General features: G+C 40.7%; 1 protein-coding gene across 1 annotated transcript in view; it reads left to right on the top strand.

The window, feature by feature from the left end:
• Window positions 1–5459, top strand: part of GPR158 (G protein-coupled receptor 158) — a 331787-nt gene extending 326328 nt beyond the window's left edge. Inside the window, exons 10-11 of the mRNA XM_061181580.1 lie at window positions 3063–3209; window positions 3975–5459. Of these exons, the coding sequence (XP_061037563.1) occupies window positions 3063–3209; window positions 3975–5459 (1632 nt within the window). The remainder of the gene's footprint in view (window positions 1–3062; window positions 3210–3974) is intronic.
• Window positions 5460–14801: the final 9342 nt, after the last annotated feature.

Raw genomic sequence — 14801 nt, 5'->3', positions numbered from 1 at the left:
TTATACTGTACATAATATGATTACATTTTTATTAGATGGGTATATACTCAGACTATTTATTTATTCATCCAAAAAATTGCTATTGAGCTCCAGCCAGAATTGAAAACATATGTTTACACAAAAATTTGTTCTTGATGTCTATTACCTTGGTAGTGATGGCATCACAGGTGTTTGCATATGTCCAAACTCATCAGATTGTACACATTTAACATGTGCAGTTCTCTGCATATCAATTATACCTCAATAAAGCTGGCTTAAAATTTTTTTTTTAATTTGTACATGAATGTTCATAGCAGCATTATCCATAGTAGCCAAAAAGTGGAAACAACCCAAATGTCCATCAATTGATAATGTATAAACAAAATGTGGTATACCCACAAAATGAAATATTATTCATCAATAAAAAGGAATAAAACGCTGATACATGCTACAACTTGTACAAACCTTGAAAACCTTATGCCAGGGAAGCCAGATAAAAAAGGCCACATATTATGTGGTTCTATTTATGTGAAATGTCCGGAATAGACAGCTCTAAAGAGACAGAAAGTGGGTTAGTGGTGCCATGGGCTGGGGAAAAAGGGGAATGGAAGTGACTGCTTCCTGGGTTCAAGGTTTCTTTTGGGAGTGATGAAAATATTCTGGAATTAGATGGTGGTGATGATTGTGGAACCTCATGAATATACTAAAAAACACTGATTTGTATAGTTAAAAATTGAGAATTTTATGGTATGTGAATTATATTTCAATAAATAATTTAAAACATTTTTGAGGAGTTTTACTAAGCACTGTTCTATATCCTAGAATAAGAGTAGTGAACAGATATAAATCTGTGCTCTCATGGTACTTATATTCTGGTGGAAGAGAGGAGGAAACAGAAACGATAAACAAAATAAATATTTAAAATAGTATTTTAGATAGAGATAAGCATTAAGGAAAAATCATAAAGCAGGAAATGGACAATATCTGACAAATAACTGTCTCCTAAACTCATGATAATCTCTAAGACTTTGCTCAAGAAAAATAATTTCATTCTTACAAATAACCTCCAGTAGCATGTGAGATTTTGGAGGACCAGGACTCTATTTTCTTCACCTTTATGGCCTTAAGTGTATGGCACATGTGGCTCCCACAAACATAAGTAGAAGAGTGAGGGGAAAGTTCATCAGTTCCTGTGGTTTCTCAGCTGGTCCCAAATACAAAAGATTCATTATTACTTAAATAGAGAACTACCATCTCACGTGTTATCTCCAATTTGTGTTCACCTGCCTAGCTGAATATTTTAACAATAGTTGACATTAAAATATCTCTGTGTCTCTGTATCAAAGGGCAACCTGTTCTGTTTTTTTCTTTTATTGTATTTTGTTTTTTTAAGTAGCAATGTCTTTATAGACAGTGCATAATAGTATAGAGGGTAAAAGATTTGTCAAGAATCACACAAATTAAGTGGAAGGACCCCTGTCACATGTATATTTTGGAAGTCTAATCTATTCCATTTGGATTACTGCTACATTTCTTATCATGAGATTAGCTACTTTTTTTTTTTGTTTAACACTAGGTCCTTGTTGGTTATCTATTTTAAATATAGCAGTGTGTACCTGTGAATCCCAAACTCCCAATTTATCCCTCCCTCCCACCCTTCCCCTCGGTAACCATAAGTTCATTCTCTAAGTCTGTGAGTCTGTTTCTGTTTTGTAAATAAGTTCATTTGTGTCATTTTTTTTTAATTCCACATATAAGCAATATCATATGATATTGGTCTTTCTCTGTCTGACTTGCTTCACTTAGTGTGATAATCTCTACGTCCATCCATGTTGCTGCAAATGGCATTATTTCATTCTCTTTAATGGCTGAGTAACGTTCCATTGTATACATGTACTACATCTTCTTTATCCATTCATCTGTCAATGGACATTTAGTTTGTTTCCATGTCTTGGCAATTGTAAACAGTGCTGCAGTGAACATGGGGGTGTATGTATCCTTTCAAACCATGTTTTTCTCCGGATATATGCCCAGGAGTGGGATTGCTATTTTTAGTTTTTTAAAACCTGTTCATTATTTAAAGAAATATTTCACCCGATGACAAGCTAGGAGAAGAGAACCCAAGTTCTCTCAATTTTCATAGGACAAACACTTGGTTTATATGTTGTGTAAAATGTGGCTGGATGCTTTTGATTCTTCCTGCTTTCCATCATTTACCCAATTCATTCTTCCTCACTTTTCCACTTGAAGAAGAGTAGAGATAGCAAGAGTACATGAAACTGAAAAATATCAAAAGACTACAGGAAGATAATTAAAATATATCAAAATGCAATGAAGGAGGAACTTGAGAATAATGATGAGCTTAAGGAAAAAAATCTGTAATTTCAGTGAATCTTTGAATTTTAAACTTAGATACCATCCAGCGCAAGCCCTTTAGGCTAAGAGGGCACTGTGCTCCCGAGAGGTTCCATGGCCTGGTTAAGATCTCACTGACAACAGAGTTGAGGCTGGAATTCAGATCTCCTGTCCCCTGAGTTTTGAAAGTAGTGTTTTTGAAGCTCTGTGTGACAGACTGAAAGTCATATTCCTGTGATCAGTCCAATTGTGCCCATAGATGAAATACAGCCTCCTCTGTGTAAAGTGAAATGACATGATACACACCACCTCTCAAAAAAATACTCCCGTTCAGCTGCCAGTGGGTCTAAATTGCTACTCCTAGAGTACAGTGTACTAAGAGTACCCTAAGAGAACATTTCTTTGGATTCTTCTACTTATTTTCATTTTCAAAATGCAAATATCATTGAAGAGGAATAATGTGAGTTAACCCTTGGAACCTGGAAAAAAGACAAGAATGAAAATAGGAGTGAAAGAGGGAACCAAGTGTTAATATTGCCTCACTAAGTGCTCTAGCATGTAAGGTGGGAAACAAAACACAAATATGGCAGCAAATCTTTTGTAAAGAGTTCAGTGAATGAATTCATCTAAGCTGAAGAAATGATGTAACATTAGAACCTTTAGAAAATTATTATGCTGTGTCCTACAGTGGATTAATGTCTACAGCTCATATGGAATTTCTATTGCAGTTTTCACATTCAAGCAATAACCCACGAGACGACATTGCTACAGAAGCATACGAAGATGAGTTAGACATGGGCCGATCTGGATCCTACCTGAACAGCAGTATCAATTCAGCCTGGAGCGAGCACAGCTTGGATCCGGAAGACATTCGGGTAATGCCAGTATTTCTTCTTTTCTGTTTTAGATTAGACCCATTCCTACAGGCTCAAACGTGTGGGTTGATGTTCACGTGTGCTTCTTTGTGTTAGAGAGCATGTGTGTTTGTGTAAGAACTGAAGGCATCACATGCAGTTAATCCAGTTCTAAAACAGAGAATCACAGTATAAGTTAGGCCACACAGGCCAGTCTTGATAGTCTTAACTGACTTAGTGGACACCATGATGATGAACTGGTTGTACATGTCCCATGATGACGGTTTATGAGATCTTGCTGATGGGAAACTAGGATAGATCTGTGAGCAGAGAGTGTGAATTATTTAAAATAATCTGTGACAATATATCAGCATTTGGAGGAAGAAGACGCTTTTAGTATGTGATGGTCTGTTGGACACTAATTTAACATTAGGTGTAATTGTATCAGTGGCTACATGACGCTTCCCATATTGTTGAGGGGTATGGTTTATCAGTAGACAGCAGGCTGTGTTTTGTCACGGTCCAGGCTCAGCCTGGTCCACGCAATTCACAAGTTCAAAGTGCCTGTTGCATGAAGGAAGTGCAGAATGCAGGAGTTCACGTCTTAAAGTTCAAACGCTGTGTGAAACAAGATACAGAGGAATCAGAAGGTGAGAGTAAGGGGAAAGTTGATGAGCAGAGATGTTAGGAAGAGCTCCGTTCATTGACTTCACATTACAGTTAGTGATATTAGCCGGCCGAAACGCTAAATTCCGCACCTCTTTGAATCTGCTCTTGTTACGGCAGGACGAGCTGAAGAAACTCTACGCTCAGTTGGAAATCTATAAGAGGAAGAAGATGATCACAAATAATCCCCACCTCCAGAAAAAGCGGTGCTCGAAGAAGGGCTTAGGCCGTTCCATCATGAGGCGCATCACCGAGATCCCGGAGACGGTCAGCCGGCAGTGCTCCAAGGAGGACAAGGACGCGTTGGACCATGGCGCGGCCAAGGGCGCCGTCCCGGGCAGGAGGAACCCGCAGGAGGCTGCGGGCGGCGCCGGGAAGCCCAAGGAGGAGTCCCTGCGGAACCGAGTCTTCTCGCTCAAGAAATCGCACAGCACGTACGAGCACGTGCGGGAGCAGCCGGGCAGCCCGAGCAGCCCGCCCGCCCCGAGCCGGGAGGAGGAGGAGGCGGTGGCCACGGACGACTCTGCGCTGGGGTCCCCGGCGGGAACGAACCGGCCGCGAGCCCTGCAAGACGACAGCCAGGCCGTGTCCACCGAGTCCGTGCCTCTGGTGTGTAAGTCGGCCAGCGCCCACAACCTCAGCTCGGAGAAGAAGCCCGGGCCGCCCCGCACGTCCGTGTTACAGAAGTCCCTCAGCGTCATCGCCAGTGCCAAAGAGAAGACGCTCGGATTGGCCGGGAAAACCCAGGCATCCGGCGTGGAGGAACGGGCCAAAGCCCAGAAAGCTCTGCCGAGAGAGAAAGAGACAAACAGAAAATACTCAAATTCAGATAACGCAGAGACTCAAGACTCTGCCCCCCCAAACTCCAATCATTCAGAGGAGCCAAGAAAACCTCCGAAATCTGGGATTATGAGGCAACAAAGGGCCAACCCCCCCGCTGCCAATTCCGACCTGAGCCCAGGTGCCACCCAGATGAAGGACAGCTTTGACATAGGGGAAGTGTGCCCCTGGGAGATCTACGACCTGACCCCCGGTCCTGTGCCTTCAGAATCAAAAGTTCAAAAGCACGTATCGATTGCGGCTTCTGAAATGGAGAAAACCCCAATTTTTTCCTTAAAGGAGAAATCTCATCCCAAGCCTAAAGCAGTTGAACTATGTCAGCAGTCCAATCCGAAGAGCATAGACAAAACTGAGGTGTGCCCTTGGGAGATCCAAGGTCAGTCCCTCTTTGAAGATGAGAAGTATGTGATTTCCAAGACTCAGGTTCCCCCAGGAAGAGCTCAAGGGGAGAATGGCGGCCAGCACTCTGCAGCCAGTGTGTGTGCTGGGCAGTGTGAAGAACTGCCTCCCAAAGCTGTAGCATCAAAAGTGGAGAATGAAAACCTCAACCAACTAGGAGACGAGGAGAAAAAGACATCTTCCTCTGAGCAAAACGTGCCTGACTCATGTAACTCAAGTAATAACTTTCAGCAATCCTTAACATCACGAGCTGAGGTGTGTCCCTGGGAGTTTGAGACCCCAGATCAACCAAATGCTGAAAGAAGTGTAGCTTTCCCTGCCTCTTCTGCTTTAAGTGCAAATAAGGTAGCAGGGCCTCGGAAATAAGAGGTCTGGGATACTTTTAAAGTGTAGCATCCCCAGAAAGAAAAGGAGAAGGAAGAAACGCTGAATTCGCTATAAGACGGAAGATACAGGATCACAAATTCCTAAGGAGTATTGGTCAATCAAGGGAAATGTGAATGGCAGGGGTGGAAGAAAACGTAGGAGGCCAGGGCAACGACGTAATGGAGAAGTTAGACTGGCCAGGAAAGTCTTGCCCCAGGGAACACTGGGAAAATCCTTACACTTTAGCATATGTTTGGGAGAAGTAGCCCTCAATGTCTGCCCCTGATCAATACTTACCCTTGGGACTTTGAAGATCCCAAGCAAGGCAAACCAGAAGACACAGAAGAGGGACGAGATTTTGCAAAGGAGAGGAAGGTATTGACGTATGTGACCGAAATTCTAAGTAGCTGACTAAAAAGAACTTACTTTACCTATTTAACCTTGATAGCACTGCTAACTTAATGCATCCAAAAATACCTTTTATATTAATGATTGCTTTCATTTTCTTATAAATGTCTGTTTCAGTACATTGTTGTGTCTCATTCCAGCATTCCAGATTGTATAATTTTTGCAAATAACTTTGATATTGTGTGGCACAACACATTTATGCAATCTGCAGCTACTCAATTGTTATTGCAACTTCCAGAATACCTGCTATCTATCAACTTTAGTTGATTCTTGAAGTACAGTACGCTTTCTCTGGCTTGGGAAGCCATAACTGTTATGATAAAACCTTTTAGTTTTGGCTGTGGTTTATATATTGTGAATTTGAATTTGACTCTATTATTTCACATCATGGTTTGTTATACTGTCTTAATCAGGGTTTTTTATACAAGTTGAGTTTCTTGTTTTGCACTTCCTGTTAGGACTCAGAAGCTTTATTAATATTGGAGATCAAGTGGTCCTACTTAGTCATACATCTCATTAAGGACAACTTATCTATTGTTTGTTCAAAGTCAGGGATAGATAATGCCTTCGTTCCAATTAATTGTCCCTTTTAACTCTTTCAGTATTTCATACTTAGCAGCATTTCATAAGGAAGGAAGAAGCTAAGAGTGAGAAAAATATACTGTGCGTTATTATTACCATTGGCAAGGGAAGACTCTGGGAATGACAAGAGAATTAGAGTACTGCAGAGCCAGGGGATTTGCCTTTAAAACAAAGACAGAAAGGGAGCTCCCAATAGCACTTTCAAGGGATTATATTTTTAAAGAGAAAAATTATTATAGCATCAAGATCATTATATGGATATATTTTTATTATGTATACTAAATATATAATATTTTACATTACCTTAAACTACTTACTCTCATAAACTCTTATTCATTGCTTCAGGCAGGGGTAGAACTTGCTGGGCTTGAATCCCAAAGAGGTTTATAACCAGAGTTACTCAAAGCCTATGAGGCGGTGTGGGCTCTTCATTCTTCCAAGCCCTGGAAAACTTCCAAGTCCTGCAAATGGCCTAGGTGAGCTACCAGGCTCAAAATTCCAAATGTAGGGGTTATTTGCAAGGCACAGCAGCCCCCAAAGCATGTTTTATAAAACGTATCGCATTCCACACTGATCACCTGGCATGGCACTCCAAAGCTGCTGATTTAGCCCTACTGATGTGATCATGTAAAGAGATTCCATTGCAAAACTCAGTCTCATTTTATTTTAAGATGAATCACTTAAAAATAGAACCCAGACTTCCTTTCTCTCACGCTAAATGCTGAAGTATCACGGCTTGTTCGGCCAGGACATTTATAGCCTAAATAACTGTTTTTCATTTTCTGAGCAGCAAGGAGAACATGCTAGGAGGGTAGAAGTTGAGAAAAGGGAATCAGAAGGTGGATACGGGGCTGTTCTTAGGAATATTACTCTCAGTGGAAGATAAAAACTGGGAATTCTCCTATTCATCATCAAAATTTTCCCAGTGATTTGTATTCAGGAGTAACATGCATTTCACCATTTTGCGAAGCTGTGCATAAATCTCCTCACCCATTTGCTTGCTTCGTGCATTACTCAGGATGGTGGGGTAGGTTTGAAGAGATGTAGAAATTCTATTTGTTTTTGCTTTCTTCATTTACTTCCTTCTCCGCTTCCTTTTCAATCAAAGCCTATCTATCTACTTAGTGACCTTGGACTACAACTTTAAGGTATAAAGTTGTGAATTTGGTTTGGAGTGTCCAGACCCACCTACTTGTTTCATTTACATCCGAAATCTGTTAGTACTTTACTGACTTTTTCAGAAATAAGCAGTCAGGCATCAGCGACTTTTTATTGCACTTCAGGATGACCCTGCTAGAGATGTGGCCTAAAGAAGACTTGCCAGTTTCTACCTTAGTACAGTCCATAGATTCTCTTCCACCAGCATAAATCAGCAAGAGCGCCTGGGGTCTTTCCTAGACTTTCATTGCCATTATTTATCACCAAGAGAAGTTTAAATCTGCAATCCTTGAGGTTGTTTTCCCAGATTGATAACAATAAGCAAGTGAAGAAACACTATTAAGTTCACAAACATTTGCTAGGTTGTCCTTCTCAGTGCATGTGCAGGCTGCATCCTGTCCTTGTTTTTAAGCCAGGGTTTATAAATAAGTAGATTTATACCAATCTTATTAGAACTGTATATTTTATGCAAGAGTTAAACGCTTTACGACATGAATTATAACCCAACCCATTGTAAACTTTGGTGGCCATATGGATTTGAAACTCGACAGTTCTCTTGTATTTGCTTCCTAGGTTTCTGCATGCAAGTGATGACAGGTAGGACTGAAAAAAACACTGCCTTTTGACTTCTAGCATTTAGCAACCGAGAGATGTAGAGTCAATAAAGCTGTCAGTCTCTTCACTTAATCTGTGGTTCTTCTGAAACTATTATCTGAAACCTACAGCATCCCACCATAAAATATTTGGTAAATTTATGTCGTGACATGTTGCAGCATGTAAATACTTATAACTTCTCTGCAATAAAACATATTTATATGAAAGCAATTTGGGGCGATTTGTGTGTTCATCTATCAAAAGTTGAATTCATTTCACCTAACCAACTTTAGGAGGAATCCCATATATCTTTGGTTTTGGTACACTTATGCACACACATCCCCACGTTGCCTATATACAGGAATGTGTGATTAGTCAAATGTGGCCTCAAATGTGCAGGTGATCATTCGGAGCCAATAAAACCTGTTAGGACTAGTGGTTTTGATTTAAGGATGCTCTAGCCAAATGGGAACTAATTCAGCTACCTTTTTAATTTTTATTTATTTATTTATTTACTTATTTATTGGCTGCTCCACGAGGCTTATGGGTTCTTAGTTCCCCGACCAGGGATCATACAAGTGCCCCCTGCAGTGAGTTCCTCAGCTACCTTTTTTAAAAATTGAAGTTAGTTGATTTACAATGTTGTGTTAGTTTCTGGTGTACAGCAAAGTGATTCGGAGATATATATATATATATATATATATATATATATATATATTCTTTTCCATTATCATTTATTAAAGGATATTGAATATAGTTCCCTGTTCAGCTACCATTTTAAATTTACTCAACAAACATACCAGGCAATCTGCTAAGCAATGATGGTGATCTTCAGATGAACAAGGTGCTCCAGTAGCACTCAGACCCATAAGAGTATCCGGTCCCTGCTATGGTATTACACGGGAGAGCGTGACTAAGTCTTGGAGCCAGGGCTGGCTTAATAGGGAGGGCACGTTCACCAGGCTGAAATTCTGCAAAGCCATCAGGTATGAAAGGGAAAGAATGTAAGACCAGAAAGGTAACTGTGCACAGCATTGCATGTCTTGCTTCAGATAACTACAGTGTATCCTTTAGTACTGGGAGCTATCAAAAAGCTTTAAATAGGGGCATAATCAAGTCACATTTTAGAAGGAAATGATTTGTTCCCCGAATGATGGGGAGCAGCCCAGAAATGGCCTGAAGTGGGAGGAGACTAGAGGCAGCTAGATCAGTTAGAAGACTAGTATGAGAGTCGGGGTAAGGGAAAGTGAGGGCCTAAGGAGGAGAGGAAAAAAACATTGGTTGTTTTTTATCAAAATAGCATCTTCCAATGGGTTTCCTGTTATGATATACTCCTAGGAAGCCAGAAAAATCAGAGCAATTAGGTAACTATGTCAAATATAAATGTTCCTTCTAAGTTTGTTAACATTTTGGATAATTTCAAAAGTTTTCAAAGCCCTCTCTGAAGGTCAGTGGACCTCAATATCCTCTACTCACCTTGATACTGAACTGGGCTGGGAGAGGAGCAAAGGGCTTGCCTAGATGGGGACCTAAATTCCTGGCTGCAAGTGGCAGCTCTGAAGCAGTTCCAGAAAGAAGCAGGTGTGGCAGGAGGTCAGAGGAGGGAGCTGGATCCACCCTCTCCCTGCATCACCTTTCCTTTAAATGGTTCCTGCAATGGCCCTTTCCCAACTCTTCACACCATTGTGTATTGCATATTTGCATATTCTGTATTCTCTCGGTACTTACACGTAGAATCAGTGGTTTCAGGTCTTTGAATGATCCTAAAGAGCTGAGACAAAAGCCTTTGGAGATTAACAAGCCATGGAAATCAAGTCTACTTATGTGATAAGGAAGATAGAGCCTTTTCAGTGTTTGTTGGAATTGCTTGGTTGATGGCTGTATTATTTTTCATATATTTATGCACAGTGATAGTCCTGTTTCTTTGTTCTACATTTAGAACCTTTCTGTTAAAAAAAAAAATACCTAAGAGGACTATTCCTATCAGAGATTGACTTTACCACTCCAAAAAGTAATCATGTCAATCTCTTGTTCTAAAGCAATGCAAGTTAAGATTTTCATTATTATTTCAGCATATTCTGTCCTTTTCCCCCTGAATAGTTATGAGGACAGAAATAATATCTTTCTAATTTTGGTTATTTTCTCTTTAAACATTTGTTTCTGGGAAAGTACAAGGGCAAACTCGGAGCACATTGTATGCTTTAATTCAGTGTTAACTGGTCAGAAGGCAGACAATGGAAAGTCTGAACTGGTTTTTACTTTCCCTTTCTCTGCGATGTGAATGTAATACTTTGCCAGAAATAAAACTGTCTGATCAAATGAAAATGGAAAATGAGAGATAAATATGGGAAAAGTCTTTGTTGCACAACAATCACTAGAAAGAATTCCTAGAAAGAAAAATAAGTATGCAAATAGCAGGTCATGACAATTCTTATAGAACATACTTCCATTTCAGTTCAAACAGCAATAGAAAAGACGGCAAATGCCCTCTTCAAGATTTTAAGCCCAGTTTTTCCCCTAGCATACCATGGGATTTTATTCCTCCGTGCCTTTTGTCTTGCTGTTTGGTCCATCTGAAATTCTCACCCTCCTTCTTCTCTGTGTCAGCATCTTATGTGTGCTCCAATACTAGTATGATCATATAATTTATTGTCCAAAGAAAACCTTTGAGAGTGAAAGTGCAGTGCTAATAATGAATAATTATGCTTGGAAAACAGTGTAAACTGGGACTATCCCAAGCAACCTGGGATGTTAGTTTGTTTAGCCTATTCAAGGAGGAGCAAAAATGCCCTGCTCCTTCCATGAAGCATTTCCTCATGCCACAAATCAGAATGACTTTCTCCTTCCTCTGTGCTTGCCTTAGGAATTTGCTTAAGTCTATGACTGCACTGACTCACAATTTAGTTAGTTACATAGTCCTCTGTATCATCTGCTAAAATAAGAGTCCCTGGGGGCAAGAAATTTTCTTTGTTCACCTCTATATCCCCAATTTCTAGCCGTGTGCTTTGCTCTGAGTTCAATAAATATTTGCCAAATTGAAATGTTTGATTACTAATCATTGTCTAAAATACACTTGAAGAGAAAGAGAAACTCAGGAGTTGGATGAAGACTTGCTGCAGAATTTCTAAAATGTTCAGTACTAACCGGTCTTCCATCCACATCCTGGCAGTGTCTGGAAACTTCAGATTATGACTGAACCGCAGTAACTCTCCAGCATTACAAGGTAAGAATTGATTTGTCACCCTAAGGAGGGAGAAGCTGAAGGTTTGGGACATGGCCCAGTTTGTTAGAGCTCTAAAAAATATTTCCATATGTCATAAAAAGTAAGAAATGTTTAATTTGACTGTAGGAACTTACTTTTAGTTATTTGAACTCTTTGGAAAATAAAGCTTGGTGGGGTCTAAATAAAATATCCACATAAAAATAAATACTGATGCTAGACTTTCAGATGTTTCTGAGAAATGAGGGTGTTTGAACAAACTGAATGTTTTACTGGCTTTAGAATTTCTTATCCATATATTTCATGTTATGTAGAAGTAGTCATGATATGCATGCATATAACTATAAAGTTCCATATGTGAACAGAAATATAAAAGTTGTTTGTGGATTGGTTCAAATCCTCTTGAGATGAATTTGTAAGTGTTAAAACCTACTCAAGGTATTAATATTTTGGTAGAAATTTGCAGCCTTGTTTATCCACCTTGTGTGTGAGACTCCTTTTAAACTTCCTCCAAATGAATGGGTCTGGTCCATTAAGAGCTGAAAACATTCTGTTCCCTTTGGCTAATGCTTGACCTTTTTGGAGCATCTTAAGTATCAATGATATAAAAATAACCTGACATTTACATAGCACCTCTCTCCTCAGCTCAGAGAGCTCATTGTTATGGGAATTCTCACTGGCATCTTACTCATCAGTGTGTCCTCCTAAAGGCACATCCCCTTCTAAGACCTAATCTTATTTATTCCCATTTTTTTAGTTTATTAAGAGAGTATATGCTTGTTTCCAGATTCACTTAACATAACACAATTCTAGTAATCCACTTGTTTCATTTGTATCCCAAACATAAATAGAAGTAAATTATTCCATAACTATTGCCATTTAGCAGCTACATTTTTCCTCAGCAACAGCCCCAAAGCTGGAAGTGAATCAGTGCTTGACGGTGACTGGTGGCCAAAATGGCCAAGAAATGCTGAAAACACTAAAAGTACAGGAGACCCAATGCGGAAGAAGAGGCTTGATGTACCTAGAAGAGGGTGTTGAAAACCAGTGCCAGTAGCATTAAACTGAGAAGTATCAGAAAAGGGGCAAAAAAGGGGGAAATAGGAGGCATCCAGGAAGAAATGAAAACAATTAATAGAAACAGCTGAAACTGTGGATGGTGCAGATCACAGCAGAGGGGAATAGTTACGGGGTCAGGAAAATGCAAACCGTCTGTAGCACCAAGTGTCCTCAACAAACACTTTGTAGACGCCATCACTCTCTACAGTCTGTTGACTTTAAATAATGGAGATTACCCTTGATGATGTGGGTGGGCCTCATTCAATCAGTTTAAGGTCTCTTTTTTTTTTAATTTATTTATGTTTGGCTGCATTGGGTCTTCGTTGCTGCGCGCAAGCTTTCTCTAGTTGCGTGGAGCGGGGGCTACTCTTTGTTGCGGTGCGCAGGCTTCTCATTGCAGTGGCTTCTCTTGTTGCGGAGCACAGGCTATAGGTACACGGGCTTCAGTAGTTGTGGCACACAGGCTCAGTAGTTGTGGCTCGTGGGCTCTAGTGCGCAGGCTCAGTAGTTGTGGCGCACGGGCTTAGTTGCTCCGCGGCATGTGGGATCTTCCCGGACCAGGGCTCGAACCCGTGTCCCCTGCATTGGTAGGCGGATTCTTAACCACTGCGCCACCAGGGAAGTCCCCAGTTCAAGGTCTTGAGAACAAAAACTGAGAAAGAATTCTGCTTCAATACTATGGCATAAAAATCCTGCCTGAGTTTCCAGCCTTCCAGCCAGCCCTATAGATTTCAGACTTGCCAGCCTCCACAGTTGTGTGAGCCAATTCCTCAAAATAAATCTCTCTCCCTCTCCATCCATCCATCCATCCATCCATCCATCCTATTGATTCTGTTTCTCTGGAGTACTCTGACTGATACTGATTTTGGTATTGAGAGTAGTTCTAGAGGAACAGAATCTTAAGAGTGAATTTTCTGAATTGGTTCTGATGTTCCTGGAATTGGTTCTCTAATTTGATTAGATTTAAATGCACTAATGACTCTTTCTGGTGGGAGAGAGGGTACTGATAATCCATTGTGTAATGTGGCAATAGAAGTGTACAAAATCTCACCACTGAATATTCCTAATCCAATGCCTACAGGAGGCAAGGTTCTGGGTGACCATCTGTTTGGTACCTTAGAACATTTTGTCAAACTAGCGAGTATAAGGAGATTGGCTTCTTGCTCCTAACTGCTATGGACAGTGTGGGGAAAGAAAAGTATTAGTTCAGGGATTCAAATTCCCACCTCTAGCACCACATGAATCATCTGAAAGTTTCTATGTCTGTCTTGAAAGAAATCCTTACCTCCTGTAGCCCTGGAGCTGAGCTTTATAAAAACAGACACAGAATCTCTGCAGTTAGCAGCTGAATTACAATGCAAATTAAATTTTCAGCTTTACAAGGTGTTGCAGTAAAGGCGTCGATTGGGAAGGAATGGAGTCCTGAAAACTGGAATGGGGCAGACGGCTAGATCCTGATGAAGCTGGCGACAGTGAGTCTTCTTCGCTGTACAAACAGCCCTTAAGCCACTCCCACCTGAGGAGATTAACCCTGCTTTGCCCGATGAAATTGTAATGGCCTCCCCTGAAGGAACTGCCTTGAAAAACATGGCTGATTCTCCTAGGACATGCCCCCACCACTCCTCTTTGCTTCTAGACCCATAGCTAGACTCAAGTTCCAGCGAGCCCCAGGTGAGGTGCAAAGAGTGACCCACAAGATGTGTCACACCACAAAAGACCACATAATTTTTCCAATGTATCCAGGCAGGAATATGGGGAATATTTATGGGAGTTGAAGTTGTGCGTGATGATGGTGGAAGGAATGTAAAGTTGGATCAGGCTGAATTTATTGAGCCCACTAAACAAAAATTCTGGGTTCAATATTGTAACTTAAAAGAGTTAGAAAAAGCTCTGTTTTTTTTGCAGGGCGGGGGTGGGCAGGGGTGGTGTTGGCTGAAACATAGACTGAAATGTCTCCTACACTAAATGAAGTTGAAATGCCAGAACTTCTTTGGTATACTGTAGAAGAATATATCCAAAGGCTTAGGGAGATTGGGATGTTAAAGTTGATTTGTCATATAAGATCTGCTCGCCCCCATGACCAAGGGGCCAGAGGACACACCTTTCACTATGACTATAGAAAAACAAATTTGTGAAGGGAGCCTCAGCATCCTTGAAGAACTCCGTGGTCACTCTTCTCTGTAGGTCAGAAATCATAGGGAGAATGGCTACCACTGACTGGGATCCTTAAATGTCATGGGGATAATTGGATCACAGGGTGACAAGGGCCACTGGTGGCACTTAATCACCAATACAAGGCAAGAGTTGTTACCATAATGGAT

Source organism: Eubalaena glacialis, chromosome 2, assembly GCF_028564815.1.
Source record: "Eubalaena glacialis isolate mEubGla1 chromosome 2, mEubGla1.1.hap2.+ XY, whole genome shotgun sequence".
NCBI classification, from domain to species: Eukaryota; Metazoa; Chordata; class Mammalia; order Artiodactyla; family Balaenidae; genus Eubalaena; species Eubalaena glacialis.
This window is presented reverse-complemented; position numbering and strand designations above follow the sequence as displayed.